Source organism: Phallusia mammillata, chromosome 7 (assembly GCF_965637545.1).
Source record: "Phallusia mammillata chromosome 7, kaPhaMamm4.hap1.1, whole genome shotgun sequence".
NCBI classification, from domain to species: Eukaryota; Metazoa; Chordata; class Ascidiacea; order Phlebobranchia; family Ascidiidae; genus Phallusia; species Phallusia mammillata.
In genome coordinates, this window is record NC_137258.1 from 4,644,874 (window position 1) to 4,671,791 (window position 26,918).

Here is a 26,918-nt window from a genome sequence, read left to right on the forward strand (position 1 = left end):
GTATCGAAATAATAATTTCGTACAAAAATCATCATTCATATCGGACAAACTACGCAAACTGATGATAACAGTTAGTTGTGGAGTCTTAGCTTAAAAAGCGCAGCCCTTTAGGGAAGAAAAGCCAGCACTTCAAGTATTGCGTTGGTAAGGATGTACAAAAAAGTAGACCATAGGCCAATGGTTCTCAACTGGTGGTCAATGATGACTTTTTATGTGGTCCACAGGACGTTAATTATATTTGATGATAAAATGGAATTAGTTGCATACATTTTATTAATATTCGGTGCGAAAAAAAAACTTGTCCAAATTAATGGCTATTTAATGTTACTCGCCAGTTTTTTGATTACTCTACGAAATTCTTTTTTTCAAAACTTTACTCATCAATCGACTGGTTTACGATATTAATTTGAATGAAATGGTGGTCCATGACCTGTAACGAGTTGAGAACTATTGTATATGACAAGAGACAACAAAGTAGCACCCAGCTGCAGTTATGTTCATGCGCCATAAATGCGAAATAAGTGATATGATCAGCTAAAATGGTCCAGTAATTTCAGCAACCGCCTGAGCTTCAAAAGACATCGAGTCCCAGTGAAAGTTTATGGTAATAGGTTGAATTAAAGCATATCAACCCCGGTTAAGAAAATAGGAAATCTTATGGAAAATATTAATTACATGGTTGCATAAAACTAAAAACCTTGACCATTTTGGGATGATGTTCAACTTTCCAAGCCTTCGGTTGTTGTCATGTGGTCGTCGAAACAACTGCAAAGGCAATCCCCAATGGATTAAAACTGCTGTGTGATCTCTATGCTAACGTCGCACGTGAGTCACGAGATTTCCTGTATAATCGTGACGTAAATGCGTTACTTTTTCAAAGCATTGCTGGTAGACAATAGAATTGGACAAAGTTTGGACAAAGAGTTTCGAGACATCAGATCTATTATTTTTCTTTTTGGTAAGAACTTTCTTTCATAACAAAAAGTTATTGTGCATGCTTGTTTGTTTTACGATAAGATTCAACGCCCTAATAGTTAAAGTACGTGCATAATTTAAAACGGTACAATTTTTACCTTGTTTCAATGTTTTGAAGTTTAAATAGTCAAGACTAGATGTAAGTAACGTATACGTATCATGAATCGCTGTGAAACCCAGTCACATGACAAAATTACATTGATCAATTGTTTCGGACTAGGGCAGGCAAAACTTACGTAAAATGATTGCGCAAAGTTGTTATTTCAACTTATTAAACACTTTTTAAGATGTTTTGTTGATTTATTTATTTCAATTGATTACTGTTTTGCAATAACTGATTTTTAAAGGTTGATTTTGTTAGTTTTTTTATAGCAGTACTTTGCTGTTTCGTAGATATAATATACGCTAGTACGATTTTTGTTGTCTCTGCGTAAGTGTTGTTAACTTGTGATCCCCCAACAACTTGTCGGATTGTTTAGGTTTTTAGCAACAAAACTCTTATTTTCAGCTTATTGGCGTGTTTATTTTTGATTTGTAAATATACATGGACGTTGGTAAAACCGTTTGAGCATAACTAACATGTAAAAAAAAGTTTGAAAGTTACTGAGTACTTTTTGTGTCTCCTTTCTAATTTCAATTTTATATTTTTATTACAGTTCTTTTAAACAGCTGTAACCAATTAGAATGAAGATGGGCTTAAGCGATGCTGATGTTAAAAAGCAGGTGGGTTGTGGATTTTTTATTTGATGTGATCCATTTTGTCAAAAAAGGCTAATGTATATTAAAACACAGCTTACCGGTAATTATCAATTTCTAGTGACATCTGTTATTTCACATCACAATCAGAGCAACAATTTTTGCCCTAAATAAAGTGCCCTAAAATGCTTAACTTAAACAAAAAACTAATCTTTTTGTTAATAATTTTATACAGAATTTGTCTTATATTTTTTTTGTAGATTGAGCATATGATAGCATTTATAGACCAAGAAGCAGATGAAAAAGTTGATGAAATTAATGCCAAGGTATGTCATTGTAGTGTTCTTTAGCTGAACTGTGAATTGTGGTTTGTGTCTTGTTTTGTCCACAATGAAAATTTTTCTTTTACAGGCCGAAGAAGAATTTGAAATTGAAAAAAGTCGCTTGGTTCAACAACAAAGGCAAAAAATAATGTCATTTTATGAGAGAAAAGAAAAACAATTAGAACAACAGAAAAAAGTGTAAGAAATGTTATTACTTGTAAAAGTTATTTTGTGCAAAACAATGGAATCTGATGTTTTTGTCAAAATATATTGTGTATTTGGCGATCATACATGTTTTTATATGCCCCTCTGCCAAAATATAATGTAACAAGAGTTAATCCTCACTTTTGTTTTAAGAAACATGAACTTGTTGTACTTGTAAGTTTACACACAGCATAGATTTCGCTGTGACTAAAACTTTTGATCCTGGTTCGCCTAATTCAAAGGTGGGCAATCTTTTTACATACACTGGCCAAAGAAGCAGTGATATTGCGGGTGTGGGCTGCAATGATGCCATTGCATTAACATAGTGTGTAGGTAACTCAAATTTAAGTATTTGTCCAATGTGAACATGTACAATTGTCACATAAACTACAGTACTTGATTGCTAAAACTTTACCCTTGGACCGGTTTTGTTAGATGAGTAACAATCAGGCCCAACCACACTGTAATTTACAACACAGTCCAAAGGCTAGCACCCACACAATAATTTTGTCTTTGTTCATAGCAATGCCTACTCTTGGAAATAACTATTTGCATTTAGTTTAAAAACTCTTTGGTATATAAAAGAGACATAACACAAAAATTTTATCTGGCTGATAAAGAATAAAATATGAAATGTTAATGCTGTCAGGGGCCGGATGCATGAAGCAGTTGGAATGTGGTTGTAGGCCGCTCATAGGGATCTGGCTCATGGGCTGTAGGTTGCCCACCCTTGACCTAACCTTTCGCCTATGGGCACTCCATAATATTGTTCCACCATGTTTGATAACCTATGGTTTATATTAAAATGCAAAGTGTTTGATAGTAACTCTTAGCTTTTTTAATTTGATTAAGACTAATATATTTAACTGCACTATTGCTTTACAACATAACCTTTTGTTTTGTGCAGGCAACAGTCTCAATTGGTCAATGCAGCAAGGTTAAAAATTCTCAAGGTTCGAGAAGACCACATTGAGGTAAGTTTAATTATGACAAAAAAACTTCATCAAAGGGCAATTCACCAGGTTCATGTTTGCAAGTGTCGTGTTGTAGAAATTGAAGTCCTCAAACTAAATTTAATTTTACATCAACGTACTATTTAGGCAATACTGAATGAAGCTCGAAGCAGGTTAAGTGAAATACAACATGACAAAGCCCGGTACACAGAGCTGATGTCAGGCCTGATTGCTCAAGGGCTGTTCCAAATTCTCGAAGATGTTGTAGTTGTCCAATGTGTGAAAGAAGATGTGGACATTGTCAAGGTAAACTAGTGCTATACAACTTCGTAGATACACAGTAGTTCTACAGCAAGAAATGTGTTGGCTAACATAATAAACAAACATGTATACCTAAAACTAATTTAGGCCTTCAGTGTATAGTTTATACTACTGAGATGTTTGGAAATTAGATGTTTTGTCAAACAGGACTTGTCATTGTAGTAGTGATGGGACGAGTACCCGGTACTCGGTATCGATGGTATCGAACAATTTCGGTGGTATCGATACTCGTACTCGGTATCGAAATATTTTGTCTCAGTTTTCGATACCAACGTGCGAGTACCAAAGGCCGATTTACACCATAAGAAAACGGGCAACTTTATGACAATATTTGCTTCAGACAGTACAAAATGGGGAAAAAAGTTCCGCCAGGTTACGTATATTTTTTTCGCTATCACGTGGTGATTAGATTTTTCGGCATATGTGTGTGCAAGCCTGTACCCCGACCATGGCAGATAAATTAGACAGTGATATTCAACTAAGCACAACACTATACTTAAGTACTCGGTAATCGTACTCGGTATCGAAGGTATATGCCTGTGGTACTCGTACTCGGTATCGGTACTCGCTTCAAAACCTGGTATCGTCCCATCACTAGTAGTTAATGTTATCTATGTGGTTAAATACCATTGGCAATTACAGTTATACTGTAGACCGTCACACAGGTTTACTATAGGTGTAAATAACAATGTGTAGGGCCTCATCTTTTAGGGGTTTTATTTTGGTCTAATGATTAATATGTTTTTGACTTAGGGCACAAGGGTGTAATTTGGGTTGATAAGTATTTTTCTGTTTTTTTTGCAAAGATAATCATGCAGCACTAAAGTTGTTAGGGTATTGGTTCAAAATGTATCTGAGTCTCCAGTTTCTGTGCACAAGCTTAGGTGCAGTTTTCCGAGTACATTAAACTATTATTTCCTGGTATGTTTTAAGTGATGCCTGGTAAGACAGGGGCTCACTGTGACTTTACATGACCATGTTGCTTGTCTGTTACCCACGATTTGAAAAGACCTAAAGCATTTCTATTCTGTGATTGTGCATTACAGAAAGCAGTGACCAAGGCCCATGCTCAGTACAAGAAAGACACTGGTAGCGATGTTAACATTGTGATTAATGAACGTGACTTTTTGACTCCTGACACATGTGGAGGTGTTTTTATGACAAGCAAAACTGGAGCAATTAAAGTGAAAAACACTCTTGATGCCAGACTGGAGCTTATGGGTCGTCAGGTAAAGTTTTGTTTTAATGATTGGGTGCACACAAGTTTTGGTCTGTGAGACTAGTACTTGACATATAGGAATGTCTACTGGAGGCAATCATTAGGTATAAAATGACTGCTGTCTATATGTGTGCTAACCATTTTGATGGTATGGCATTTACTATAGTACAATGGTGACCTTGTAAAGTTAGGCCTCAATGTTTTAAAGTCCTTGGTGGCCCAAATGCTATCTACATGGGTGGCACAGAGTGAAAAAGTCCTGCTATTGATGACAAACAATGAATTCTGCAACAATAGATTTTTTGGAAGCCTTGGATATCTATTATGTGGACATTATAAGAAGCTATCTTGTTTTGTTTTTATTCTGCATACTGTTGTGTTGTTAATATTTGATAATATATTGCAGATGATGCCTGAAATTCGGGAGACTCTATTTGGAAAGAATCAAAACCGAAAATTTCTTTCATAAAATCTTCAGACAATTTTTTCCCAATCTTTTTACACTTGCAAGCTATGTGCATCATTGCTAGTATTGCAACTAGTTGTCCTTGTATTTGACACAGCACTTTGTTGCCTAAAACGTTTCGACCCATGCTTATATACAATATTGTAAGATCATTAAATGTCATTTGGATGGTACTTTATATCATTCAACTATTGTTTTTCTCTGTATTTTTTGTGATTGTGGCTTTATAGGGACTAGTTTGGGCCAAAGTATTGTTTGGAAAATGTTGTTTAACATGTTGGCTGCAACATAAAGAATTGTATGTGTAACTTCTGTGATTGTGCTCTTTATCAGTTCATTTAAAATATATCACTATTCCACATTATGTCTTTAATGGGTTGGTTAGTTTGTTTGTTTTGTGCAATAATCAAATCTCGAAGACAAATAAAATTACTGAACAAGTAGTTTTCATTGGTACTTTCGATTAGATTTTTGTTGGTGCCCTGTCAGAAACGCCACAGTTGGAAATTATATGTTCGAAAATGCAAGGTCACATACGAATGTAGGTATATAATATATTTCCGTTGTAATAAAGTCAGAGCCTAGAGTACACGTACAATATCATAAAGTAAATTGTAAATAAACTAAATGAATTGAGGAAAACAGCCTTTTCAGTTGCTTCAAAAGGCGTTACTGAACGGAAAATGTGTTTAAAACTTGATTCATTGATTTGTGTCAAAAATGCATTGAAAACTATTCAAAGTAGAAAACTTCGCAGTGGTATAGTTTTTAGAAACATAAAAAAATCGCAATCAATGGTCACGGATTTAACCTTGCACAAACTAAGAACATAGGTTGAACCTTTTAAAACTGTTTTTAGCGGGTTATAAAAACATACATGACGGGTGTAGGATTTTGCTATGCTGATAAAACCAGTTGTAAAATATAACGGGTTGTTTCGCAACAATGTGCTGCATTATTGTGAAATCAATGCCATTGTTTTTTAAACCTGCTTTGTAAACAAAAATGCTTTGCAAATGCCGATTTGCGTTGTTAATTTCATGCTTGGCAGCGTTTCAAATATTTATTATTCCCCGCGGAGAAAGAAAGCTCTTCTTCGTTGCAACGAGTTCTTATTTCATTCGGAGAAACCTCGCCGTTTCGCCGCAAGTAACTTCAAGTTCAGCTGCTGTTTTCAAGCCAACGTTTAGCTTAGTTCTGTAACTGTAGTTTTTTTCTCGATTTCGTAATTCAACGCCAAGATAACAAACTGCAACCAGCCATTAGTTATTTATTAATTTGCACAGGTGAGATACCGTTTTTTTATTGTTTTGTGTGTGCGCCTCTTAAAAGTATTAAGTTGATCGTAAACTTACTCTTAAAATAAATTTGATTTGTTAACTTAAATTATCCGCACAAATTCTTCCAGACTTGTTAAAAAAACTGGGATTTTATTTTGCACTAGAACTAAAATCACAATGTTAAAAATAGCCTTTTTACAAAATTATTTTTTAAATTTGCTAAATTGGTCTTGCAATTATAGAACCTGCATGTTAAAATTTGGTCTAAAAATAGGGAATACATGCTTTGTGTTTTTTATTTGATGTATACTTTGTTGACTGTAACTTTTTTAACAACACATGTGTTCTAGCCCGGTTTCAAATTTATGTTTAAATACAAGTTTTTATATTTATATTGCAGCCAAGAAAACAAAAGTCTTGTATTGAGAGAATATTTTCAGCATACCTGGTTAGTGCATTGCTTATTTGTTACCTGTTTATTTTTCAACTGTGTGTTTTCATTTTTGCACATGTGTGTGTTATTTTGCAGCACTGCCTAGTTTTCAACCACAGCCTTTGAACCTCCTATTTTCTCACTTTTTTGTTTTGTCTGTTTCAATTGCACAATGAAACGGTGAGTGGTTTAGGTGGTGGATTGTCACTTTTTGTAGAAAAAACTTGCAAAAACACTGTATTTTAGGGTGCCGTATTCGTGGTCACCCAACAGTATTACACCAAACAACATGCCGGTAAACACGTCACTCAGCAACCTTCTTGATGCTCAGCCATTCCGTCCTCAAGCTTCTTTAATGCACAGTAAGTTTTCTATATTTTTTTAAACACCACAATAGGGTTTAAAGTTTATTTTTGTTTTCTATGGCCAACCAAGGCCTATTTTGATATTTCCAAATCATATTTTAGTCGGGCTATGTGTTTTGACTTCACCTGTTCACTCATATTGCCTTTCAGTTATTTTAGGTTTCTTTTCAGAAAAACAAAAAGTATAAAATTGTGTTTGACCAAACAACCTAAAAAAGCAATATAATTATGTTAATAATGTGACTGTTTGTTTTTAGATTTTGAGTCAATGTATTTTGATTTTGTTCTGAAATTGTTTGTATGGTTTATGTGCACAGATTCGAACCATTTGTTGTTATCAGAGCAGCAAAAAGTATTGGTAACTGGTGGAATAGCGGCCCTGCAACAACATCAACAAGAAGCCAAAGAGAGACAGGTTGGTGCAGCGGTTCTCAACATATATATAAAATATTGTGGCCTCCTTTACATGCGACCCCCTTTACCTGTGACCCCTTCAAAGAACTGGCTGGGACCTGTGGCTAACTGATGACAAACTTACCAAATTGAAAGTCAAGACAAATTCCAGTATCTATGTCGAAATGGTATAAATTTCTTGAAAAAGGATAAACGATGTAGATGTTTAACAGATGCATATGTATGCTTTGTTTTATGTTGCGCTATAAATGTGAAGTCTGTAGGGATGTGCCAAAACTGCAAATGTTCTGTTTGGTCGAGCACCGAGCATCTCACTTTAATGCTCGGTGCTCGGTCGAGCACGCTTGGTGCATTATGACGTCACAAAAAATCCCCTTTCTACGTCTTAGCTCTACAAGGTCTCTTACGTCACCGGCAGTGTTTTATTGAGCTGTACATGCTCGTAAAGAACGCGATTTTCCACCATCTAATACATTTGAAAAATCATTCGTTTTTTTTCTTGGATACCCTTTAGAACACTAGTTACGTATGTTAGCAGGGCATGAATATGCAAATTTAATGCTCGGGTCAGTTTGTGCAACTGCTCGGCCGAGCACCGAGCATTAAAAACAGCGATGCTCGGTACCGAGTACTCGGGTTCTGGCTCGGCTCGGCCCATCCCTAGAAGTCTGGATATCACAAGTCAAATATCTTATTAAGATGTAGAATATGCTCTGTGTATGGCTAAGTTGAAGCAACATAGATTCATTTGATGTTAGCTCTATTATATGTATATATATGTTATATTTCAGTCTGACCTAAATTTCCAACATTATAACTTCAGTTCTTGGAGAACATTTTGTGGTTAGGATGTAAAACACATATAAAAAAAACAGTGGTTTCAGAGGCAGCTAGTTGCCCTCTTAGCGTCAGGAGGGATGCAGATTGGGCCCTAGTGGAAAGTTTTATATTTGATTTTTTTTCAGTTATTGTTGTAACCAAAACTTTCTTTTTATAGATGATCAATCGCCGTTCACTCACACGCACAGTTAGTTGTGGAGTCTTCACACAGAATGGCAACATTCGACCTTCTGCATTAAATCAGCACCGAGCCCTTCAGGTTAGATGTTGTATAAAGGCTTTAATATTTCATTAACCCAGTAGAAAAAGGGTGGAACTGTAAGCACATGATGTAACAATTTTTGACTTGTACAGTTGTATTTTTTTTTCTTTTTGTATGTGACATAGAAATAAATATAAGTCCAACCCGGGGATGCCAAAAATTTTAAATCTATAACTCAAATTTACATGATTATGAAACTAAAATCTTTTCTCTGTATGTTGTATTGCGATCGTGTTGCAACAACACCCATGAGAACCACTAATCATCCTCTTTGGGGAATAAACAATAGTGTCCCTGCAAAAACAAATATATGTACATTACTTACATGCTTGGACTTTGAAATGTTTAATTCTTGTTTATAAGCTGTTTTAAAAGCAAAGTGATTTATTTCATTGGTACACATTACATGTAACACCTATGCAATAGTAAACGCCTTACACTTTTCATTTTGCAGAGATCCACAAGTTTCGATTCCAATCCTATTCTAAACTTTCCCCCTTTCTCCAATCCTGCAAATGCACCTGGGTCCTCCTCACCGAATGCTGTATCCCCTGCCTCAACCCCAGGACTTAACAATGGGTATCGGAGTCGGGAGACTGGAGTTATTGAGAAACTGCTTGTGTCTTATGGATTCATTAAATGCGCAGACCGTGAAGGTCGTTTGTTTTTCCACTACAGCCAGTACCATGGTGAAGCACAACACTTACACATAAATGGTAAGAAAACAACAAAACGATTAGAATTGATACCATTTTTTACTGATACAAATAGTGAAGACTTTACTAATACCCAGTAAAAAGCATTTTATGTTCAAACTATGCTCTGCAGAAGGATTTATCATTCGAAAATGAAATTGACTAACTGTGCAGTAAACAAAATACACAGACAGTAAAGCTTAGTTAATCCAGACCCGTTTGGACCAAAAAATTGGTCCAGATTAGGCAAAGATTATGCCTTCCCACATTAAAAATCATTTGTTTCTCAGGTTTTAAAGCAGGGGTTCCCAACCTTTTTACGATCTCGTACCACTTGGGCGTTCTGTACTGCCACGCGTACCACTTCTTGCAGAACAACTAATTTGATCAAATCATATTTAATGGAAAAGAACAAAATTATCTAAAACAACACTAAAGCACCACACCTAAATTTAATGAGATTTTTGTTGCATGCATTTTCGCTGCTTGAGATAATTAACGCCTACTATGTCCAACAGCGTTGAACGGTTTTTCAAAGCAACTGTGCTTCTTGTTGACAATTTACATGACCTGTACTTTGAAGATCGTAATGTTACGAAACAACAGGAGTAGTTACGTAACAATGAGAACAGGCTTAGGGAAATAATTTTTGTAAACAAAACCAGATAAACAGAATATAAAGTTGTAAATCCAGGTTTTTGTGAAAAAAAGCGAAAGCTACTCGCGTACCACCTGAAAAACCTTCGCGTACCACAGGTTGGGAACCCCTGTTTTAAAGGAATAACTGAATCCGATTTAACCAAGGTTTACTGTAGTTCTCTTTAGGGTTGCATTCTTTGATAAATCCCCCCAAAAATTCTGCAACAATTCTTCCATATTGTTTTTTGTGGATTGCTAACTGTGAACCATAGTACATGTCTGTTGTCTTTCAAATTCTAACCTATTTAACACAATATTTTTTCAGATGAAGTTGAGTTTGAGGTATCAATGGATACACGCACCGGAAAACCAGTTGCTGTCCAAGTGGTGCAACTTCAAAAAGGAACAGTCGTTTTCGAAGTATTAAGTGAGGAACGGATTCTGGGAGAAGTTACAAACCCTGCTCCTCCTTTGTCCCTGGTTCCAGGACAGGCTTCTTTCAATGTCGTCCCAGGTGGAACCACTGTTGTGGCCGGACATGGGTACAAACCAAGCGAGAAGGGCGAGCCAATTGTCTCACGAAAACTCGGAAGTCTGTCATATGAAAGAATGGGGGTAAGTAAAGACAAATCAACACATATGAGTACTTATTGGAACATGCATAGATAAACTTTTGAATTCATCTTTCTCTGTGTTCAGTTTAATTGTACATTTTTTAAGTTATCTAAAACGAATTAAGCTGCTTGTGGAAATATAAACACAATACTTTTAAATACATTACAGTGCTCCCTATATCTGACTTTAAAAAACCTATTTGGGACTTACTGATTTTGTTTTGTAACATTGTTTGTAAATTTACGAATAAAATTAATGTTCGTTGGCATTAAAAATGTCTTAGACATTAGATGTTTGGCAGGAGCCCTGTTTTAAAATAATTTTCCTAAATTTGACTACCACAGTGTCTGTTAATCAGAGAATTTAAAAAAAACCTGTTGATTTAAAAAAAACTCTGATATTACGGGTATTGTTGTCAAGTTAAGCATAGCAAACGTTCAAGTCATTACCACTCAAGCATTAAGGTGCATTCTAAGCAGATCTGTTGAACTGTTAAAGATGTTACTGCTACAAATAATCTATCGTTACTTTGAAATACATTTTACGGTTTTAAAATACTTACTATTGTAATGGTGTATTAATATTTTTAGTCCGTCTTGACTGTTTAGGGTCTATGTCATTTATACTGGTTAAAATTATAGACCATGATGAAGTCTAGAAGTCTTGTTTGTTTGTTTTTATTTTCCAAGCAAATGTTTTATACATAACGTATTTTTTGTTGCAGGAATATTTCTTCTTACATTATTCAGCAAATGACCTCACCAACCCAAATCTTATTCTTCAGCCAGGAGATAAAGTCTCCTTCAATATTGCTACTGAAAAAAGGTAACTTTGATGTAATATATATACAACAAGTGTGTTATTTGTAGTTGAACCCAAACTACAAAAAAGTTAGAGCCCATTTGTGCTATAGCTTTCGACATGTTCTGAATTTGATACTTTGAAAGACATTTTGGTAGCTGTCATGAGATACATGAAGCAAAATATATGGCATATGATATGTCATGGCTCTTATATATAAATTCAAAGATTTGTTTAAAATCATTTGTTTCGTTTCGTATGAAAAATTCTTATTTTGGCACCCATGTCGATGGCAACCCTAATTATATGAAAAAAATATATGTTTTTATAACGGCCATTTGTACAAACCAGCGATATTTTCCGCATTTGATATTTTTGCAAAATAATATTGTATTTTGTTAATGTTAAAAATAGTCACAAACTCGATCGATATTGCCTCACCGAGGTACCAAACCCTCCGTGCATTCAAGCAGAACAGGGGTTCACTTAAGCGTGACGACATAAACCTTTTGTGTCGTCATAGGACGAGTGTGATGCGGGCGCGCAAAATCACTCTTGTGGAACGAGCTCCACCAAAGCGCTTCACTGGGATCGTCACTGCCATGAAGGATTCGTTCGGTTTCATCGAACGCGCCGACGTAGTTAAAGAGGTAAGTGGGCTGTGACGTCACTGGCAATAGATTGTGATGTCATAATTGGAAATTACTGTCCTTATTCGGCATTGGGATCGAAAAGAGGGTAATTTGGAATGCTTTAGGGTAAAAAAGCGATATATTAAATTTGCAGGGTTTGTGTTTTAAAGCAACTTAGGGGTGAGCGGCTAAAAAGCTGCTTAAACGGACAACAATGGTCAAAACCTGTTTTGCCAAACAATACATGCCATAATGTTTCTTGAATCTGGGATATAAATTTAAATGTTGCGTTTTAAAGTCTGGATTATAGAACCACTATTACCATGTGAACAAAAATCGCAAAACATTCATTTGCTTCTGCCTTTAAATTCTGCCTTTTAATGAGTTTAGCTAAAAAAAGTACAAAACCAACTCAAAATCATGTTGTGATGACGTGTTTTTGCAATAAAGCTGATCCATTTTAGTTCTCTTCTCCTGAAATTCTGCTTGAACGGCCGGATAGGCATGTTTGGTCGCTTTGATTTGTACAATTTGGCAGACGTAAACTTGTATTTATCGGAAAACAGGCTAACTTCATATTCATTGGTGCTCAATGGCGGTCGCGTCATTCCACCACTATTACTTTAGGGTGTGGTAAACTTTCAATAGCCCGTATTGACGAATTGTACTAAATGATAGTTCATGTTATATTTTTGCGATTTAATTTCATCTTGACCTGGTCGCAATTTTATGTACATTGTCGAAATGTACAACGTTTAAACGTAAAGAAAGGCATATTTTTACTTTATCTCCATAACAAACCTTTACCAAACTCTTGTGATGGATAGTTAACGTCCGTTTATATATAGGAAGAATCAGTTTTCAGTTAAATCGAGTCCCGTTAGCGCCCAAAATAATTCAAGTGTTTGTAAATACAGGGGTCGGTTGATTGCACAAAACAAACGTCCGGCATTTTTGTCGAATCATGATACAATGATGCCACACGTTTTCAGGAGACCCGAACTGTTGACATTTTTGCATATATATCAGGGTCTGATACTGCATCGCCCCTACATCGCTGGCGTTGTAATCAGTTCATCTGATTAAATTGGATTGGTTGTAAACAATGGTTTAGTACGAGACTGGATTTAAACCAGCAACTTTATGAGCAAAAAAGTTGGCACGCGAAGTCCTTTACTCAGTACCACATGGAAATAACAAGTAAATTGGCACGCATCGCTTAAAAAGGTTGCCGGACCGTGCTATAGGGTATCCCCTCATTTGTATAACAGAGACCTTTCATTCATATATTTTGGAACTTCCCATCAAAAAAATCCCAAAGTTCATTACAAGGTTTACTATCATAATATCACACAACTCAAACAATAGTGATTTGCCCGTTGGCATTATCTGTCTCAAGACTGAAGAAATATTCCTGTACACCGCGTGTATATCTTAGTTGTGACGCAACGTTGGTTAAGCTCCAGGCTAAAGAAGGGATAGGAAAGGCCAAAATATTGTGTTACTATTGCCACAAAATTCGCCTACGTTTCAAAAAGTCATTTTTACCAAGTGTCGAAAGACAAAGAAATTGATTTAAACGGTTTTTAGTTAAACTGTAATTTTTTGACATACTAGTTATAAGTATACGGGTACTGTTTGTCAGTCTTGCATATAGACAAAACAAATAAACAATAGCTTTTCCTCTATCGGTCGTAAAAAAGTCGATCGTTCAGAGCATTGGTTCCCAACCTTTTTCGACGAATTCCTTCCGTAACAATTCATAACATTTCTATTTCTCCCTATTATGTTACATAGTAGATGCTTAAACAAACAAAGATCATTTGACTTTGGGTCTTTTATCAACTTCACAAATCATATTCTCAGAACTTACAAACCACATGTAAAAGTTAAATTAAATTCCTCCCCTCAAATTTTTAAATTTCTTCCCATGCAGCTGGGAACCACTGATTTAAAGCAATAGTGGTCAAAATGCTTTTGGCGAGATATTTGCAAGTATGCTGCAAAAGGAGTACAGCTTTCCAAGACAACCTTGTTTTAACTTTTATTTTATATCTAACGCATTTTAACTTGTCAGTTATCAAAATTAAGTTGCAAGTTACTTTCTTTGAACTAATTTTTCTGTTTTAGCTCCGTAAGGCGTGCCGCGAAAAAATGAACATTTGCAATTATACACAAACAGAAATACCTTAAAACTTTAGCTGTAAACGGTTACGAAAGTGCCAGGTTTCTAAAGGGTCATTGGTACGAACCGCTTACAAAATGTGCTAACTGGTAACCGTAGTGTTTTTCAAATGTAAAATTTTCGCGTGATTGATACTTTTTTTAATATGTCCCCAGATGCGGTAATTTTGTAAAGTAGGACAGATGTGTTGCGTTTTGTTTGCTTGTAGTAAGAGGATTAGGGCAGGGAAGCTATAATATGAATTTCACCCTTAAACAGCTGAGTTTAAACGGGTACCCAGTTGGATTAGATTAACTAAAGCCTTAGTGAAAATCAACGGACCTACCTAAAAACCCTTTTTGTTGCAGATATTTTTTCACTACAGCGAAGTTTCATCAAATGTCCCAGATCTTCACGTAGGCGATCACGTGGAATTCAGTGTACAAGAACGAAATGTAAGTAGCAAGTATTGAGAAATATATCTCAAAGTGGAGAGAATCTCATGATCTTTTAAACGTCACCTGTGAATAAAATTCTTTTCAACGCAAGCTACCGTGTATCTAATAGGGCGTGGATATTTAATTTGTGCGTTCCATACTGAGGTTTTTGTGTTAACCACATATAGTGTTAGTGGTGACTTCACATTATGTACCCACTGTCCATAGATCTGTACTCTAAATTAGGGTTGTGCAACCTTGGCCCAAATGCAATTAGCAAAATTAGACCGCCCAACCTTTACATAACAAAAGTTGATTTTACATTGTCGCGTACTCTACAAGCTTACATTGTAAAGCTCGCAACTGATTCTAGCTACATTGTTGGGTAGCTAGAAGAATAACAAAAACGCTGTACGCTTTGATCGGCTAAAATACAGCAAAAAATCGGAATCGCTAGCTAGCACAGTATTGAAGTATTTTAACTGGCAACACCTTATATAAATCATTGACACAACCTATATTTAATTGGCCCGGGTTGTACCAGAGTTGTAACGGGCTTCTAATTGAAGCCCGAACCGAAAGTACAAGCTCGAAACCTGGCCCGAACCCGAATCTTTTTAAAAATCCTGTTTAGGCTCGAAAGTTTGATTGACAGCCCTCTACATTGAAGCCTCAGGAAAGCCCGAGACAACGAACACAATAGACAATTGGCATTAAACAAGGCGTTTTAGGGCTGTTTGACATTACGTCAAGTACGTCAGGACTCTTTAAGCAGCGTCATAGGTTATTCAAAAATATACGTCACATGTGACATCATCATTCATCAATGTCCTATGCGTTGAGCAACGTCATCTTTTACAACAGTCGCACGTACAACAAGTAAAGTTCTTAATTAGGCATGTAAACAGGGTCACATCTAGACAATCGGCATTTTGTTTCTTGCCCCTCCCCCTTTACGCCCCTTAACTGCATGACGTCAAGAATTCAACACTAACCCTTTGTGACAGAACAAGGATGTGGCCACGGACATACGACTTCTGCCGTTGGGTTCAGTGCAACTTGAGCAAATATCAAACGAACTATTTGTGGGAACTATTGAAAAGCCACTGCCAGCGAAGGCGCCTAACAAAGTCGTTAACGAGGTATTGTCTCTTTTCTTGCTTGTTTAAAGGCATTTGCACGCTTTTTAATTGATTGAATTTTCTTTTTCGACCAGGTTAACAATTGCTTTGTTTTTGGATAGCATTCCTATGGTGCGTTTCGTAAATACAAGCGGCCTGCGGGTCTTTTGTGCCATTCTATGTCCCTGCCTGCTCGCTCGACATGGACACCTAAGCTAACAAATGTGTCCCGTTTCAAATTTTAGAATAAAGTTACTTTTCTACAAATCTGGCAACTGTAAATACTTTATCACAAAAACAATTATCTCCACAGGTGTTTTGCAAATTATAACAATGAAAACGTATCATAAATGAAAACAAAGTGGCACGTAAAATAGGCGATCTAGGTTGACAAATTGTTGCAACGCTTTAATTTAAAAGCACCTTTTTGGTTTGATTAGATTTTTGGTGCAACACAAATCTATTCCCCTACGTTAAATGTGCAATACATAACCACACAAACCTGCAATTCCAGACTACCATTGCTGGAGGTGACGCCACATCGCCAAATCAAAAGGAGTCTGCAGTGATTTCTATTAATGGTTCTCCTCCGCAACAACCATCTCTGTCACTAGCGGGCGTGCTGTGCTACGTCAATCCACAAGGCGAAACTTGCAGGATTCGATTCGGAGAGAAGGACAGAGCTGCAAATTGTCTTCATACGTTGAGGCAAGGCGACAAGGTAAAGAATACGAGAAACACTCAACCTGTGGCTCTCAACCTTTTACAGTTCATGCCCCCTTAAGTAACCCCCGGGCCCGTGCTAATCAAAAGTTGGTAAACTTGTGAAACTTAAAAGTCAAAGGCTATATATATGATATTGCGGAGCACGATGTCTTATTTAGGCGGGACGCCAAGTTGTTCGATTTCGGACGTGTTTTGTGCTGTTGTCTAAAGATCGGTGCAACTATGTCAAACGCCTTCACTCGTGGGTCGTGGCTCCCAAAAAGCCTCTTGGCCTTATTGAAAACAAAACTGCCAGAGAGTTTGTACAGAGTAAATATTTTGTATGTCCACTTATTTAATTTGGACTTCGTTCAATTTTAGCTCTTTGTACGTCCAGTTGGTATGACCCCCATACAAAATACTAAAAATATGCAACTTTATTTAGTTTTTGTTTTTTTGTTGTCAAAAAATAGTCCGAGACCGAAAAAGGTAGCAGCGAATAGTTAACAAATTTTGTTAAAGCGACTTGACACTTCAAATCCTAATTAACTCGACTTGACTCTAATCACACCAGAAAATATTATCGGTTGGGTCGGGTTATATACAAGACAATTAATTTAACTTCAACAAACTGATTCTTGACTTTTTCTTTTCTATTTTTCTGCAATTTTCTGTTTATGCTGATCCTTTTTCTTTAAAATAGAATTTAGTTGATGCATATGCACTTGTTTATACTGGTTTACTAATAAAACCAGTAAAATTTAACAAATGAGATATTTTTTAATGCAAAAGGTTTTTTCAGGTGTCGTTTCTGACAATAACAGACAAGAGAAACGGCCAGCAGAGGGCAGCAGGCGTCACATTATTGTTGGATGAAACATTGAACAGCAGCAACGAAAAACGTGAACAGGTATAAATTTATAAATGGACACGCGCTAAATATACAGCCGCCCTAATCACTACAAACCTAATAATGGTTTTGTGTTTGTAAAAATCTATAAATATCAAATATGATTGCGTATTCTCGTATATATTGGGTGTAAATATAGTGTTGCTACTGTCATACCTTAGATCAGTGATATTTAACCTTTTTTTTATCTGGCGGTCCGTTTTGGCAACCCAATGTACTTGCGACCCCTTCAAAAAACTGTCAACGTTGTTTTACACTAACTGGATTAAAGTTTGACTTTATGCCAAAAAGGAAGATCGGAGCTTGCTACTTCTTTCAATTATTTTACGCAACTGGATAACCTGTCATACCACTGGCGCTTTTAATCAGCAATCCAACATCATTAATTCTACTAACTATATCAATGTCCCTTTGTCCATACTGGGCAGCGGCACGTAACGACGAATTAATTATCTTATGCGTAGTCATGTAACAACGCTTTATTTTGCTATAGTCATGATATGACCTAAAACAAGTTCAAATGAAATTGTGCGATTTTTGCGTGGTTCAATTATAATAGGCCAGGATCGAAATACCGAAATATTTTAAATTGCTAAACGTGGTTTACTTAAACGACCCCAAGTGGGTCACCCCTGACAGGTGCCCTAGATATCGCAAAACAAGTAGAAGTTTTTAACGCTAATAATAAATGTACACTATTTTTTAAAAACTAAACCAGTAAAACAGCTGTGGGCGCTCCCACTAAACATAAGATGGTTTAGTTTTTATATCTGTTTATTATTTGGTGTATTTTGTATGCATTTTTAGTATACATGCTTTCTTTTGACTCCATAGCACTAGTAACTAGTAGTTATCTAGTTCGAGCCAAATTTTTAATAGGTTTTACGTACCATCGTGCTTTGATATATTAAATCGCTCACCGTACGTGGCCATCTGTATAAAATCTAGAACTCAACTTGTCCGAATATATTATGGTTGCCAGGCATACTTCATTAACTTGTTCCTCTATTTAATTATTAGTCCCCTTCCCTGAAGGGTTTGGTCAAGAACGAGTGCTTCAAACGTATTAAAATTTACTCACATGTTAAATATTTATATATCCATAATTGATCCTCCTGACGTTTGACTCCGAATGACCCACCGGTTTACCCACTAACCCCCAAAACGTGAAAATTTCACCAAATCTCGTTTTTAGGGGATTGTTGCCGCAGTGAAAGAAGGATTCGGTTTCATTAAATGCGTTGAAAGAGATTCTCGTCTTTTCTTCCACTGCTGTGAACTGCTCGATCCAGCTCATCACATTCGTATGTCTGATGAAGTGGAATTCACTGTCCTGCTCGACCCTGTTGCTGAAAAGCAGAGGTAAGGGCACTTTACCACTCGGAGACGGATGTTAGCGAAGGTCTCCTAAGCCTGGTCCATTTACTGTGACTGGATAGTATTTCAGGAAACGTTTCCACTTTTTGGGATGGTTTAAAACGGCAATTGTTCTCTTGCATGGGTTATTAACGTCACACATATATCACGTAATAGTAAATGAGTGATAGTTTTCTTTTAAATGAAACCCATCGTTGAGCTAAGATAATTCAGAGCAGCGATCACAGCACACTCATATATTAATCATAGTAGGCCAGGCCCATTACAGGCGTTGTACCGAATCAAGTCGGCCCCCCAAGAATTTCCACATGGCAAGACGAAAAAAATCTAGCCTATTGTGGGATTCGAACCCACGACAAGAGTCTTTCCATTACTCGCGCTCTGCCACAGGCTTTGTGGTGACCCTACTGAAAGTCGAATCACAAGCACCGTTGTCTGCCTTGTATGCTGCCAATGTCGGCTTCGTAGTAGGGGATCGCCAGTTTTGATAAGATATGTTGGTGTCACAAAACCCGTTATACGTGGAGAGAAAGAGTTTGATGATATGTGTATCGTAAACTGGACTTGAACATTTTGCTAGTGCATATTGGATGTTCAGCAGATTTTAGTTACAGCCCAAGTGCTAGCCATATAACAACGCCATTAAATTAATGGAAATACTAAAAAGAACTTGTTTTAACCGTTTCCCGTAGTTAAAAACACAAAAAATCCTATCCAGTTATATTAATACGTTACAAGCCGTTGATCAAACCCATAGATTGTTTTGCGATTTTAGCTTAAATTTTGAAGTCATGAACAAAATTCTTGAACCTCTTTTTCCTTGTCAGCAGAATGCACGCAACCCGAATCAAGCTTCTTCCCAAAGGATCTGTCATCTTCCACACTGTCACCGATGCGATCTACTGCGGAATTGTCGAAACACTGCCAGGGGCTTCACCTACCGCGCCACCAAAAAGGTTAACAAAATTTTCGTAACCAATAAAACTCAAAACATTGCGACTGCAAACTCGTGTGTCTATTGCAGGGATCGCTTAAATTTATATAAAATTATGAGAAATTATGCAGCCACGTGCCTAAATGCCACAGATTTGAAGTTGATTTATTTAGGCAACATTGCTGGCCATGTAGCTACGATAATATTATTTTTAGTGATCCATTGACAATTAACTCTTGCGGGTTTTTTTAAGGTTAGCGACCTCTGCTTCATTCGACAACTTTTATTAATAATTTCACTTGAGTTAATAAGATAGATTTTATGTTTTTTCAATCTGTTTATTGTTGTGCTTTACACTAAAACAACGTTTTCATTTCAGTCCGAATGACTGCCTGTTTAGTCCAGCCCTAGGACCGAATCCTGGCATAATCGTGTACTCTGTCAATAACAACCCAACCGACGAAACAAGTGACGGAGTAGCTCGTATTCCATTCGCCACCAAAGATTTCCGAGATTGGATGGACGCTCTTTCACTCAAAATCGGAGACAAGGTAGACAAAGAATAACTTTGTCAAAGAACAATATAGCAAAGTTACTTATGACAAACCAACTTTGTGTTTAACACTACACTGCATTGAAGTCATTTTTTTAAATATAATGTTGCGTTCGATTTTGCCTAGATCACTGTAACATTCACACGAATTCCAATTACACAAGTTAAGAGATAGAACATTCTATGTGTTTATTTCATTAATGAGGCGCCGAAATTTCGCTTGGCCGTAACATTTTGTAAAAGTTGGTTTGATGTTGTTCTTTCATCAAAAAGAAACCTTAAAAAAGTTCCATCAAAAGGATGACATCCAAAAATTTTAGGTTGCCATAGCAACTATAGGCAAATATTTTAATTTAACTTTTTTAGGCAGGTTCGAATTATAAAGCATTCAAGCACGTGATATTTTCACACAGGTTGAGTTCAAGATATGCGAAGTGAAGCGCACCAATGCACAGAACGCAGTGGATCTAAGGTTAATAGGAAGGCGCAGCGCACCGGAGGAGCAGGGAGGAAAGAGGAGGACTTTCTCAAGCTCCCTCTCCTCCTCTGGACTTAAACTTGCTCCTCTCTTCGAAGAGGCGATGGTGGTTAATGATCAAGATGCAAATGACCAAAATAATTACCCCACGCACACTGAAGGTGAGATCTTTAAGTGACAATAATAGTTTTTTTTTAATTTTTGTCCAGAGGTTTTTTTTTCAACCAACGACTGTGGTAATTAGGGATTGGCCAAACCTACATATGTTCTGTTTGGTTGAGCACCGAGCATCTCACGTTAACGCTGGGTGCATTGTGGCGTCACAGCTATTCCCATTTTACGCTAGTTTCACCAGCGGCGTATTAAGCAATACGGGCCCTATAAGTACACGTTTTTCCACCACCCCCAACGCATTAAAAAACAGTCGTTTTTGTTCCTGGATGCCCTTTCCAACACTAGTTACGTATGTTAGCAGGGCATAAATATGCAAATGTAATCCTCGGGTCAGTTTGTGCAACTGCCCGGTCTAGCAGCGAGCATCAAAAACAGCGATGCTCGGTACCGAGTACTCAGATTCTGGCTCGGCTCGGCCCATCCCTAACGTTGATCTTCGCTGATGGATCTAACATTGTTAAATAATTGTAACGTCGCCTTAACCGTTTGTTCTGTACAATCTTGAATATACGCTTAGCATGCATGTTATTTTCGAAGCAGTGGTTTTCATTTCACAACCCTTTGTTCTTTTAGTGAGTCTGCCGCACTTTGCATTGGAGAATGTTCCGTTGAGGAAACCGGCCTCACGACCCGTTACTATCAGGTAAGGAATTTTCACCAGAATTTTTAATGAAGCGCCACAAACACGAAAGCTTACAAACATTTAATTTTATGGTGATCAAATATAATCGACATAATGGCGATGGCTGACGTTATGTGCCAAAAGTTAAAACAGAAAGACCGCGTTCGTTGTAGCACAACACTGGTAAAAGTAGTCATAACATGGACAGCCAAGCCATGTTTTCTCTGATTTTTATAGGGTTTGGCGCACATACAAATAACACTAAACATGAACATCAATTATGGGTCCCAGTGGATGCTATAGGACCCATTATAAATTAAGGGTAGAGAATATATTAACGTTTCAAAATAGGTCATAGTGTATGTGCACAGGCAAAATGTGCTAAGCCACCCTTCTAGTTCATAACTGGGATCAGTCCTGAAGCGTTCGTGCAGACCAGCGATCACCGTAACATTAAAGATGTGTTTGTTGCAACAACGCACTAGTTGGCGTGCTGCACGGGACGCGGTACCTACAGGTTACTTAACCGATGTTTGTTACTTTTTGTAAGAGCCCCAGACAGCCCCGCCCACTCCGACCACGCCCCCAGCGACAGTGACGTAGCCAGTGTTGAAACCGAGCAAATTCAAGAAAACGGTGTTGATGTCAAAACAGAGGGGGATATGCCAAAAGTTTCTGATGCAATCCCAGACGAGGTATGTGTACCTAAAAAAGGAAACCATTGCCAAACAAGGAGTAAAAATGAAAACATTGGTTACGATTTTAGAAAGAAGAGAAGGTTGAAAACAAAAACAGTACCGACGAAGGTCGCTTATTCGGCTGGGTGAGCACTTTGAAGGAGACTTTCGGGTTCATCGAAACAATCGACCATTCGTCGGAAATTTTCTTTCATTATAGCGAGATGCAATCCCCTGTCGACCAATATAAAGTAGCAACACCAGTGTCCTATGTTTGTGGCATTAAAGGTTAGTAGATTCACTTTATCTTCGGAGGTGCTGAAATGGTTGATTGTGTTGTTGATATTGGATCTTACCCTTTCTAATAAGCTTGTTATCGGAAACCCGTGTTTACTTTGTACAAACGAAACCCATTAATGGGAATTGCAATTTGAGTTAAGTGTTTTTTCCCCGAATAACCGGTTTCGCCTGTGTTGCAAAAAAGTGCCTTGTATTCGCAAACTTGCATATAGAATATAGCACGGTAAACTATTGTTGCAAATTATAAGATACTGTCTCAGATAATTGAAAAAATTTGTGGCATGTCAAAAATACCTTTTCTTCTCTTGATCGTTGTACTAGAACTGTCCCCCTTTACATTGTCATACCATTTTAATTTTTGTGCAGAGGAAAAAGCTTATGCTCTGCACGTTATCAAACTGACTGATGACGACATTCCAGTGAAAGAAGTTGTCGAAACTAAAGTGGTAAAAGGTAAGTTAGGATGCTGACATGTCCATTTTTGTCATCACGTCTGGTCCATTTTAACAAGGTTTGTTTCTACAGGCAAAGTGTTAAAGCCGCTAAAATCCGTAAACCCGGGCCAAAACAGTTACCAGGGGTTAATCGAGTTCAAAGAGACCAACGAGAAAGGTGAGTTCATGACCTTTGCTTCGCATGCTGCAATATTCAAAAACTGCGCACAAAAAAAAACAGTTTTTCAGTGATATGAGAGTTTTTTTGTTGTGTGTGTGTTTGAGTTTTAACCCGTTCATTTTTTTACATTTGTTTCAGACCAAACAAGCATTAAGACCATCTCATTTAGCCCATTGAGTCTCAGTGACCGAAGAGATTTTATCCAAATCGGCGATAAAGTAACATTCCAGGTACAAAACTTAGAATCTTACACATATTTTTAATTGTGTCACCTGTGCAGATGAAATGCGCGAAAAAACTCCACTGACTGCTGCTGTTCTAAGTCTACCTTGATGATATGACACAATATTTACAGACTTACAAATAATTGTAAGCGTGGATCAAGAGTTCGGACCGTGTTCAGCTTAGGTTTTTAATGAAATTGCTTCCAATTTGGGCCATAGAAAAGGTTAACCAGGTGGTGGTGGCAACCCCGGTTTATATCATAATTTTATACGCAGGTGTGCACTGATATCAACAGCAACATGCAACGAGCAGTGAATGTTAACGTGAGTCGTGAAACTGTGAGAGCCACCGTGGACAGCGTAAGAGGAGATGTAAGTTGGTTGTATATGCGGTCACATGTATGGTTATACGTGTACAGGCGAATTCGGTTAATCGCATAAATCGGTTAATTAAAAAAAACTTTGAAAATGCAAACTGGTTATTCGATTGACCGGACTCGTCTCTTGTAATTAAATAAAAAAAGTCGACTAAAGTAGCCTATAGGCAGTAAAATGTGACATTTTTAGGATGGTCATTTTTTTACCAAAATGCAGAACCATTTATCAAATTTCAATGTGCTACTTTCTAATCGAAAATCACCCTGATTTAAAAATCATGAAATATTTTTTTTACATTAAGTTTTTATGAGAAATGTGTACGAAAATTCTGTCTGTTATGACAGAACTTCATTAACTGAATTTTCTATATTATTTGTCAGTTTGGATTTATTAACTATGAAGTGAAAGGAAGCGACGGTGGAAGCGGGAAACTTTTCTTTCACATGTCTGAAGTTCGTGACACAACACAAACTATCAATGCTGGAGCGACTGTTGAATTTTCAGTCATCTATAACCAGCGAAGTGGTCGGTTTATAAATCCTATATTTACACAGATTTAGTAAATCAACCTAATTGTCTCGGCATTTTTGTGGTCCTTCTTTTAAAAATGGTGACATTTTTTCTGAGCTCTTTTTTGTTATTAGTTTGTATCTGATCAATACTTTGTTAGTATTTGCAAGTAAATAACCTTTATATTAAGGTTTATGTAATACTGGTAGGAAAATTGCCAGTACCAAATCGGTTAAATCAACTTAATTAATTCGAAAAGTATCTTTCATTTACCTTTGCAAAGGTTACATTTCTTCGTGTTTTTTTCTGCACCGGAAACTCTTATCTGAATTACATCAACCAGTTAAACACAAGATTTAACCAAATTTAATTCACAACAATCCACATCAATAAAGAGATGTGTTTTACACGAAAGGACCATTGAGCTATTTCTTAACGCTGTTTTGTCCATCTAGAACAGAGATCTCGTGCAGGGTCTATTTGTCGCATTGCAAAGCTGAAATCATACGTAAAAAATAGAATCCAGAACCCTTTAGGTTAATTGAAATTGAACACCCGAATCACAACGGAATATTGCAACGTATCCAAACTCCTACCCCTAACCTTCAAAATTTCATCAATTTAGCCAGCCGTTTTAAAGTTTCGGATATCCCTGACTTCCAAAAAATTAAACACGAAATCAACGAGCAAATAATATTACGGTATTTTCACAGGCAAATTCTCAGCCTCTCGGGTAAGATTAGCTGATGCTCTTCCCAAACAGCAGCGCCCGGAAAGACTAAGACTCCGCAGTACATGCGACCAAACAACTGGTCCAACAGTTCAAGTAGTGCGAAAACCAAAAGGCCCGACTGAAAATGCCATAGTAAGTGTCTAGTAAAAAACAGCAGCCGAGCTGGGATTTGAACCCCGAATCTTTGTACTTTCAGGGCTTCACCATGACTCGCAGCGTCACTACAGATACACTCACAACCGCCGGGCAATCCTCCAAAGGACCTAATGATGCGTAACAGGCTGTATTGTTTCGTCACAAGCATCCAGTGATGAATATTTGACGCGAAAGTTCAAGCTTTCGTGAGAGCCATGCTTTTCCATGTTAATGCAGTTTAAGTTTTGTTTCTTCAAATATTTCATTGTTGAGTTGCAGTATCCCTGTTTTTGTCCCCATTTCTGCCTGTGTTGTACTATGTAACATTTTTTCCCACGCCTTCTTCGTGGACGCGGAAGTTGTTTCGTGTTCAGTTTCCCACGCTCTGATTTTTGCAAATTTCACGCAACAGTATCGAAAACAGTTGTTCTTGAAGTTTCTTCGGCCAAACGAAACCAAGAGTTCCGCTGCCTGTCGCGTTACGTCATCGTCTCGTCGCTTAGCAACGTGTAAAACGCCGGTGTGTGACGTCACGCACCTGTCGCCCCAATCGTCACAGTTTTGTTCCGTCGCCGATGTTTCGTTTTTCCGTGGCACAATAGGTGACGTCATTAATTTTGACGTCATCGAACACATGACGTCACTCATATTGATCCTCGGTAGTACACCACGAAACCGGAACAGTTTTAGGAAACCCAAAGAGAACGCCACATTAAATCTTACCATTTTTTATTATTCATCACATGCAAAGCATTGCTCTTTCACGCCATCAAGTGACCGCCGCTCGTCAGCCGTCTTCGGTTAACCTAAAAACTACAACATAAAAATGCCATTTTAGTGATTTGCCTTTTTCCGTTTGATTTGACGCCAGATCCGTTATCGCACTGTGCCATGCAAACAGCCAGCGTGTGCTGTATTGAACGCATTCAAAGAAAATATGCCTGTATTTTTACGTTGAAATTTTTCCATAACACCCTTCGTTCCCTCTAAAATGTATTTACCTTAAAAGGGACCATTACGTGTATATGTGTATATTTGAGTGTGACTAACCGTCCATATTTCGCCACATGTTATTCCCTGCGTTCGGTGCTTTTTGTGTTTCCGACGTTTATTGCATATATTTTCTAGTTTCCAGTTATAATACCACTGTTACCGCATTTGGTTTGTTACAGACTTTTTTGTTTCGCCTGCTAGTTTTACCGCTATTTTGTTGCACCGCCCTTTTTTCCGCTTGTGAATACGGCGCTCAGTTTTCTTCAGTAACACCACCAGGGGGCGTAAGTGAGTCGCTCCGTTGTTTGGCTTACGTTGGTTGAAATAAAAGCTGCTTTTCCATACAAAGCGTGCACGTCAGTAAAGTCGTGGCAAAGAAAAAATGAAAGCATATATTGCAAATATAGTTAGTCGTTTGACAGAATAACTTTCTAATGATTTGGACTGAATATGTATGTTACTACGATAACATAAATAATATTTGTGGTGGTACATATTATAGGAGGTGGTAATAATCGTTAGAAGAATTCCAAAAGAATTGGGATGATTTTCCAGAATCAATTACCTTTACACTCGTTGTTTCGCAGACTGATGATTATGGGTGAAATATTTATATCGTTAAACACTATTTTTTGGCTGATTCTGATTGGAAAGCACTATTGCTTTGTCAATTATTCTTACAGAAAATCGTCGACATACTATGCCAACTATTTGTGGGAAAGATCCTCTAACTAATTCACTAAGA

The 26,918-nt window shown here is 37.2% G+C and overlaps 2 protein-coding genes across 7 annotated transcripts; both read left to right on the plus strand.

Moving 5' to 3' along the window:
• Nucleotides 1–816: 816 nt before the first annotated feature.
• Nucleotides 817–5,601, plus strand: LOC145237606 (V-type proton ATPase subunit E-like). 2 transcript variants are annotated; one of them, XM_080100535.1, is made up of 8 exons: nt 817–958; nt 1,632–1,698; nt 1,932–1,997; nt 2,083–2,192; nt 3,106–3,172; nt 3,299–3,457; nt 4,519–4,701; nt 5,098–5,601. In XM_080100535.1, exons 2-8 carry the CDS (start codon nt 1,660–1,662, stop codon nt 5,158–5,160), a joined length of 687 nt encoding a protein of 228 aa, XP_079956661.1. In that variant the 5' UTR covers nt 817–958; nt 1,632–1,659; the 3' UTR covers nt 5,161–5,601. The 2 variants fall into 2 exon arrangements, with proteins under 2 accessions (XP_079956661.1, XP_079956660.1); XM_080100534.1 differs by lacking the exon at nt 817–958 and adding an exon at nt 1,483–1,556.
• A 501-nt stretch (nt 5,602–6,102) lies between these two features.
• Nucleotides 6,103–26,521, plus strand: LOC145237604 (cold shock domain-containing protein E1-like). 5 transcript variants are annotated; one of them, XM_080100530.1, is made up of 28 exons: nt 6,103–6,443; nt 6,838–6,885; nt 6,967–7,050; nt 7,117–7,232; nt 7,553–7,650; nt 8,647–8,748; nt 9,206–9,467; nt 10,411–10,700; nt 11,425–11,525; nt 12,025–12,151; nt 14,666–14,752; nt 15,742–15,876; nt 16,370–16,576; nt 17,363–17,470; nt 18,666–18,832; nt 19,678–19,803; nt 20,161–20,332; nt 20,748–20,973; nt 21,560–21,629; nt 22,159–22,303; nt 22,375–22,573; nt 22,952–23,038; nt 23,111–23,197; nt 23,339–23,430; nt 23,701–23,796; nt 24,183–24,327; nt 25,026–25,177; nt 25,242–26,521. In XM_080100530.1, exons 3-28 carry the CDS (start codon nt 7,043–7,045, stop codon nt 25,320–25,322), a joined length of 3,486 nt encoding a protein of 1,161 aa, XP_079956656.1. In that variant the 5' UTR covers nt 6,103–6,443; nt 6,838–6,885; nt 6,967–7,042; the 3' UTR covers nt 25,323–26,521. The 5 variants fall into 5 exon arrangements, with proteins under 5 accessions (XP_079956656.1, XP_079956655.1, XP_079956657.1 ...); XM_080100529.1 differs by having other exon boundaries at nt 6,410–6,443; nt 19,675–19,803; XM_080100531.1 differs by having other exon boundaries at nt 6,410–6,443; nt 7,577–7,650; nt 19,675–19,803.
• The last annotated feature ends 397 nt before the right edge of the window (nt 26,522–26,918 follow it).

Excerpts from the sequence above, each read along its gene's own strand:
- LOC145237606 (XM_080100535.1), top strand. The coding sequence starts at position 1,660 with ATGAAGATGGGCTTAAGCGATGCTGATGTTAAAAAGCAG. Across the intron at positions 1,998-2,082 it reads TTGATGAAATTAATGCCAAG|GCCGAAGAAGAATTTGAAAT; the intron begins GTATGTCATTGT and ends TTTCTTTTACAG. Across the intron at positions 3,173-3,298 it reads TTCGAGAAGACCACATTGAG|GCAATACTGAATGAAGCTCG; the intron begins GTAAGTTTAATT and ends CGTACTATTTAG.
- LOC145237604 (XM_080100529.1), top strand. Across the intron at positions 19,804-20,160 it reads CCTACCGCGCCACCAAAAAG|TCCGAATGACTGCCTGTTTA; the intron begins GTTAACAAAATT and ends TTTTCATTTCAG. Across the intron at positions 20,333-20,747 it reads CACTCAAAATCGGAGACAAG|GTTGAGTTCAAGATATGCGA; the intron begins GTAGACAAAGAA and ends ATTTTCACACAG.